Source organism: Lynx canadensis, chromosome B4 (genome assembly GCF_007474595.2).
Source record: "Lynx canadensis isolate LIC74 chromosome B4, mLynCan4.pri.v2, whole genome shotgun sequence".
NCBI lineage: Eukaryota > Metazoa > Chordata > Mammalia > Carnivora > Felidae > Lynx > Lynx canadensis.
The window spans coordinates 79,779,232-79,786,349 of NC_044309.1; the positions used below are offsets into that span (position 1 = coordinate 79,779,232).

The 7,118-nt window shown below is 55.2% G+C and overlaps 1 protein-coding gene across 1 annotated transcript; it reads left to right on the forward strand.

Annotated features, from left to right (window-relative positions):
• Nucleotides 1-2,980: 2,980 nt before the first annotated feature.
• HOXC8 (homeobox C8) lies at nucleotides 2,981-6,548 on the forward strand. Its single transcript, XM_030322786.1, has 2 exons — nucleotides 2,981-3,463; nucleotides 4,836-6,548. The coding sequence occupies exons 1-2, from the start codon at nucleotides 3,028-3,030 to the stop codon at nucleotides 5,126-5,128; spliced, it is 729 nt and encodes a 242-aa protein (XP_030178646.1). The 5' UTR covers nucleotides 2,981-3,027; the 3' UTR covers nucleotides 5,129-6,548.
• Nucleotides 6,549-7,118: the final 570 nt, after the last annotated feature.

The following is a 7,118-nucleotide window of genomic DNA, read 5'->3' on the forward strand; positions in this document are numbered from 1 at the left end:
GGCCCCAGTGGCTCTGAGCAAATCAATCCTCTCACCTGCGAGGTGTAAATAAATCGCGAGTGGCGGCGGGAGATGGGCCCTAGCTCTGGCAGCCGGCTCGAGAGGCTCAGGAGGGCGGGCGTCGAAAATAATCGCTTTGCGAAGGAGATAAGCACCAAGCAGGCAGCGCGTAATTAACACAAAAAGGCAGAATGACCCGGACAAACGAACATAAATCCGTGGTACCTAGGAGGGCGGAGCAGGCCTCGGGGCGAGGGGCAGAGACGCCCCAGCGAGGATGGCTGCTTGCGGTTCCTTTATATCCGAGCTCCGGGAGCGAAATCAAGCAGATACGTGTAAAAGAAAAAAAAGAAAAAAGAAAAAAAAAAAGACAATCAAATGAAAAAAGAAAAGGCGAGGGACCCCCCCCAAAAGGGGAAATCGAGTCCAGCCAGGGGGTTCAGGACTGGTGGGCTCTCAGAGCAGACGGTGGTGGCGGCACACTCGGGACAGTTGCATTCCAAGACACAAAGGCCTGGAAGAATAGCTCTGTGGCAGGGTTTTCGCTGGACCATAAAATGTCGAGATATCCCCCCACCCTCTAAAAGATAAGGCGCAGGCCCCAGAGCGGATCTGGCCTGCGGAGCCTCCTCTTTCCAGGCGGAGAAGGGAAAATATTTATGACAGTCCCCAATGACCCAGATGCTGGGAACCCAGAGCCCATCTCCTTCAGCTTGGTACTCTGAGCAGAGTAGGCTCAAGAGAGACCGCAGGGCTGGGACCAAGGCTGCAGCTGGCTCTGGTAGTGAAGGAGACCTCTGTCATGCCCCACACTGTCCTGGACCCTAGGGAGGCCTGCAGCCCTGGCACAGCCCTCCTCTGACCCTCCCCTCCTGCTGCTCCAGGGCCAGAGTTCCCGGATGTTGCAGAGTTTGGGCAGTCCCTAATTCAGGTGGAGGTGGGTTCCTCCAAATTCAAGGGATCCTGGAAGTGTCCTTTGCTGGGGCACCAGGGAATCTCCTTTGGGAATTGGGCTGAGAGTGGCCATCTTCCCAGCAATTATTTAGATAATAGAGGGACTGGGGGAGGGGTCATTCTACACCGTCCTTTCCTGCACTGCCATTCCTTATCCATCCCCAGAGCTGGGCTCCAGATGGGGAAGGCAGAGACCTGGATTCCTAACAGCCTCCTTCCTCATCCAACCTGGAAACCCAGGATGTGGAAAGAAAATAGGTAGCAAATTTTTTCATGATGCAAAAAGCTAAAGATGCCTGTGTGTCTGTCAGGTCTTATTTTCCTGTGTGCCTGAGTGCACAGGGTCTGCGAGGTGACAGGGGCGCTTCTAGGCATGCATGATAGTTTAAGGAGCATGCACTCGATGTGTCTCAGGGTGGAAGGTGGCACATACAGGATGTGTGTATCCTGAGTGTGCCCCAGTATTGCCCTGTGTGTGACATCCCCGCACAGCCTTGGAAGGGGAAGACCGGAAAAATCGTTCTTGTTCCTCTTCCTCATTCGTATGCACACAGCACACGGATCCACAGCTCTCCCTCTTCTCCCTTTTCTCCCTTTTCTCTGTCTGTGTTAAGCCCCACATAACTGTACACGCTTATGGCCAGAAAAGGGTCCTGATGGACTAGGGTTCTTTTATCCGTTAGAATTACCTTGAATTTCCCTAGTCTTGGAGATAGGGGAGGAACCCCCTAGAGAAACTGTGGGTAAATATTTAAAGAGTGTCTGTTGACAGTTCCCATCCACATCCCGGCCTGGGCAGCCGGCTTGGGGAAGTAGGGGGTGCAGTGAAGCCAGGGGGCCCCTCCGGGCTGAGCTGGCATTTCCTATAGGGTTAGAGTATGTGGAGACAAGTAAGAGGCCTGCTCCAGTCCCTTCCAACCCAGATAGAAATGGCCTCCTGAGAAGAAACATCCTGGATCGGCCCCGCCAGAGGGCCAGGGACCCTCCAGCGGCCCTCTCCTCTGTCCCCATAAACTGCTTTGCTCTCAGAGCCCCCAGCCAAGCCTCAGGCAGGAGCTGGTGTCTGAAGGGGCAGTGCCGCCCTGACTGGGTATATGGAGAGCGCCCCACCTCCGGCCCCTCTCCTCTACCCACAGCGGACAGGCCAGGGAATGTTAGGGATGGTGGAAGACAGGGCGGCCTCCCACCCTGAGGAGGGGCAGGAGACATGCAGGGTTCGGATGCCTGAAGTATTGGGGGATACGAGGTACTCAATTGCTAGCTCCTTCTGAGTGCCAGGCTTAAGGACCCCCTGGGGAGCCCATCGTTTGGGTTAGGGGACCTGCTCTCTCTTCGCGGCATCCGACCCCCTGGGGCGGGGTGGGGGGAGAGTCTCATACCTGTTGAGGTAACCTGAGTTGACCTGCTGGCTCAGGTATCTCTGAGAGGAAGGAAACGGGAAGGGGGGAGAGGCACCTTCAAATCCGAACGCGCACCTTGGAGAAGCTGGCCCCAGCCATTAGCTGGGGCTGGCTCACCACCCCCCCCAACACACACACACAGACACCACACCCCCCTCCCTCCCCCTTCCTCCCCTCCCCTTCCTCCAGGTCCCCCCAGCCCTGAACCCCTCAACCCCCCGCCACCATCCCTCCTTCTCTCTCTCTCTCTCTCTCTCTCTCTCTCTCTCGCCTGTCTTCATGTCGTGGATTGATGAACGCGAATCGCGTGTAAGCGCCGCCACCGCCGGGAGTCTGAGGAATTCGCCTGGGCTGTTAAAGGAAAGAGCTAAGTGCGAGAGCGCGAGCTCTACCTACCGACAGTGAAGAGAGCCGCCGCCGCCGCCGCCGCCGCCGCCGCCCGCCCGCCGCCCGCCGCCCGCCGCCCGCCGCCGCCGCCCGCGCCCAGCCCCGGGAGCCGCGCGCGCCGAGCCGGCCGGGCCCGGCACCCAGGCGCCCCCCACCTGCCCAGCCCAGCCCCGGGGAGCCGGCCGGCCCGGGGTTCGCTCCCGGGGGGAGGGGACTTTCGGGGGTACCGGGCGGGGGGGAGTCGCGAGCCAGAGGGGAGGGGGCGGCGGGTTTTCATGTGCCCAGCATGAGCTCCTACTTCGTCAACCCCCTGTTCTCCAAATACAAAGGCGGCGAGTCCCTGGAACCGGCCTATTACGACTGCCGGTTCCCTCAGAGCGTGGGCAGGAGCCATGCGCTGGTGTACGGGCCCGGCGGCTCGGCGCCCGGCTTCCAGCACGCCTCGCACCACGTCCAAGACTTCTTCCACCACGGCACCTCGGGCATCTCCAACTCGGGCTACCAGCAGAACCCGTGCTCGCTGAGCTGCCACGGAGACGCCTCCAAATTCTATGGCTACGAGGCGCTCCCCAGACAGTCCCTTTATGGGGCTCAGCAAGAGGCGAGCGTGGTGCAATATCCCGACTGTAAATCCTCCGCCAACACTAACAGTAGCGAAGGACAAGGCCACTTAAATCAAAACTCGTCTCCCAGCCTCATGTTTCCATGGATGAGACCCCACGGTGAGAAGCCTTTTCTCTTTCCCCCTTGGTCTCCCGCGCTCCGGGGTCTTTCCCCCCTCCCTCGCCTCCTTTTTGTCTGCCCTCGCCTTCCCTCCTGGCTTTGGGGTCTCTCCGGCCCCACCCCCGGGGGCCTGAGTGGGTTTCTCGAGGTTGGGAGGTTCGGCTGGGGGTGGGGCGCGGGGCTCGCCTGGGGTATTGGGGGGACGGGGGGCGAAGGTGGTGTCCGGGTGCAAAGGGTTAAAAATCGTTTTCTCCACCACTGTCTGTCTGTCTGCCCATCTCCCCCTCTGTCTCCCTCCCTTGCCATCTCTACAGTCAAAGTTGGGGAGGTGGCTGGGCAGGGGCCCCGAGGACCCTGAGGTTATCAGCCTTTGGAGCAAACCAGTCTTTCCATAAGGCAGAGAGCCTCAGTCCAGAACAGTGGCCAGGCTTTCTTGGGGGCAAAGGGAGACTCCTGTTTCCTTCCCCTAGCGGGATCAGAGGGTGACAAGACCCCAAGGACAGGTGCCCTGGCTCTCTGGGGGTACCCACTGCCTCCTCACAGAGAACTAGCCTTAGGGCCACCACCCCAACTTTGCTTTACTTCCCTCAGTTGGAGAGAAGAGAGGGAGCCAGAGAGGAGAGAAAAAGAGTGCACGGAAGGAGAGGGGCCATGCAGATTAGAGGGCTCTGGGCTCCAGAGGACCCAAGCCCAGCTGCCCCCAATCAAAGGTTTGTGGGCTTTCCCTGAGACCTTCAGAGTGGCTCAGGCCATGAGCCCCTCCAAGGGTGGCCCCTCATGGCCCAATTTCGAAGTAAAAGGGGAAGCGAGAAAGCGACAAGTTCCAGCGGGGATGGCCCGTGATTTATTTGCTGGTCTCCAGTTAGCAATCAGGCCAAGCAGTGATACATTCCAGGAGATCAATTATTTTTCTTCCTGGCAAGGCATTAGGCAGAGAGATTCAAGGAGGGGGCAGTGAGCAGAGTCCCTCTTCCTCACCCCCAGACCTTTTTCCTTTCTTTTGGAAACAAGACTGTCCCCAGCTCTGCTCACCAAATGCCACTCTGCACTTGTAAACAAAGCTGCAAGGGCCAGTTTCCTGAGCCTGCAGGCCTGGGGGGGACTCTGCAGTGCTCCCTTGGCCCCTGCCATCCCCCAGTTTCCTGACAGACCCCAGTCCCTGCCCCCGCCCCCACCCCACCTCCCAAGGTGAAACCAAACAAAACAAGCCCCCAAACTTTCCTGCCCTTGCCTGCTCCCTGCTCTCTCGCCTGGTCTTCAGGAGGGAGGGAACTGGGGAGATCAGAGGGGGGACTTCAGGGGAGGAAGAGTGGCAGGGGAAAGCCGAGCCCCCACCCAAACATAACCAGACTGGGGTTCTATTCTGTCCAGCTCCGGGGCGGCGCAGCGGAAGGCAAACTTACAGCCGGTATCAGACCTTGGAACTAGAAAAGGAGTTTCTCTTTAATCCTTATTTGACACGAAAGCGCCGGATTGAAGTCTCTCACGCCCTGGGACTGACTGAGAGACAAGTGAAGATCTGGTTCCAGAACCGAAGGATGAAGTGGAAAAAGGAAAACAACAAGGATAAACTGCCCGGAGCCCGAGATGAAGAGAAGGTGGAGGAAGAAGGAAACGAGGAAGAGGAGAAAGAAGAGGAGGAAAAGGAAGAAAACAAGGACTAAGCAAAAAAGAGAGACCCCCCCCCCTTAGCAACTCCCTTGAAGTTTCGTTTTATGGTAGCGGATAAATTGAGAAGTTTACGACTGTCATTTGCTTTTATAGAGAATAGAATGACACTCACAACTCTAACTACCTGTCAGATACTTGCAGCTCTGGTTTTATTACCTTTGGACTTCCCCCGATCTTTATTTGTTTGGGGGCTGGGGGGGGGGAGACGGAGACACAGCGAAAAGTTCGGACTCTGTCTCAGTCGTTGCCCCAACACACACACTTGTCCCTACCCCCACCCTTCGGAGTCCTGCCTGGATTTTGAGGTCTGAGACCTGGCCTCTCTGCCCCTCTCTCACCCCTTCCTGCCACTCTCCCACCTCCCTGCTTCTCTGGTATTTATTTTAGAGGGGAGCCCTCTCAAAATGCAGAAGAAGACTTGTGGCTTTGTTTTTATGCTAGGGTTAGTGTATTAGATTTACTTTTAATTTTTCCCAAAAGAAAGGAAAGAAAAGGGAAGGAAGGAAGGGAAGGGCAATGTTTAAAGAAACGTTTAAAAATGATAGCAAGGAATGTCCCTTCCTCCTCCCTGGGGCTCCCCCATTTAGAAAGACCCCCCCCTTGACTTTCTCTAGAAACCTGATGGAAACCTGAAGGAGATGCGGGTCTCTCCCCTCCCCCCTCCCCTCGGGGTAGATAGGAGCCTGCAGTCGCCGTTAAAATCCTACCTAGCCATCCCATGGTCACTCGGGCCCATGCCTTCCTCCCCTTTGCTGTCTGATTTTTGTTGTTGGGCCCAGCTTCCTCTGAGCTGTACTAGTCTTAGCGCTCAGAAATCACCATAATCATGAAAATAATAAGAATGATAATAATAAAAATAATAATAATAATAATACTGATAATAAATCTTTAACATACTACCTAAAGGGAACCTGCAATAATCTTGAAGAAAGAAAAAAGACATTTTTGAAAATCCTAATATGCAAGAAAAAAAGAGAAAAAATTTAAAATTAAAAAAAAAGAAAGAAACCTCCAACGTATTTTATCACTACCTATAGAGAGAAATCCTGCTTTGAGAGTATTCGTAATGCGGTTTTGTTGTCGTTTGTTGCTGCTTAATTTCACTAAGAAAACCCCAACAACTGAGACTGCCTAGCCCACCGGTCCCGTGCGCTTTTATTGTGCTTCTAACCCCAGTAGAGTAGAGCTAAATTGCACTGAATGTATAGTTAACTCTGTCTTGAATTCTCTGTTTATGCAATGTGCTCGAAAGAAAAAAAATGTTAAAATATATCTATAATAATAATTTTTGGTCATTTGTCTTTATGTCCAGCTATGAATGTAGATTTTGTGTCCCGGCAGCAGCCCTGTTCCTGGTCCAAGTACTTTGTATTGTATACGTGAGTCATAATAAAAAAAAAAAGGAGAAAAACATATTTGAAGCTGGAATGACTTGCTTTTTTCCCAACCCCCCCCCCCCCCCCCCCCCCCCAATTCTTTACTCCTCCTTCCCTCCTTATCCTCCTCTCCCAACACTGTGGAAAAGGTGTCCGCCACTGGTCTGACTGGGCTGGGGGAGCTCACGTGGAGAGGCGCCTAGGAGTGGAGAGGGCAGGCTGGTCAGGGAGGGCAGGTGAAAGGTGGGGGAGGTGTAGAGGAGGAGGAAAAAAAGCAGTTTGCTGCAAGTGTGCTTTTGGGAGAAACTTGGCTCCAAACAAAGTGGGGTTCTGGATCCCAGTGGGAAGAAAGCATCTCCCCCACTGAGTCACCTTCCTCTTCCTCAGCCTTGGGCTGGGCCCAGACAAAGAATATGCCCCCCCTGGGCCCCTCCCACAGCTAGGCTCTTTTCTTCCAGGGGCTAAGGATGAGGCACTGGGGTCCTTTCTGATCTCCACATGCCCCTCGTGACCAACCCTGGGCACCCAGCACCCAGCACTAGGACAGGGAGCAGGGTGGGAAGGATATGAGGCTGAAGGCCGCCTGGAGGACTTGGCTGGAGGAAGG

Bases quoted from the DNA above. Each gene is read 5' to 3' on its own strand.
- HOXC8 (XM_030322786.1), top strand. From the start codon at position 3,028: ATGAGCTCCTACTTCGTCAACCCCCTGTTCTCCAAATACAAAGGCGGC. The intron at 3,464-4,835 runs GTGAGAAGCCTT...TATTCTGTCCAG, and splicing joins TCCATGGATGAGACCCCACG to CTCCGGGGCGGCGCAGCGGA.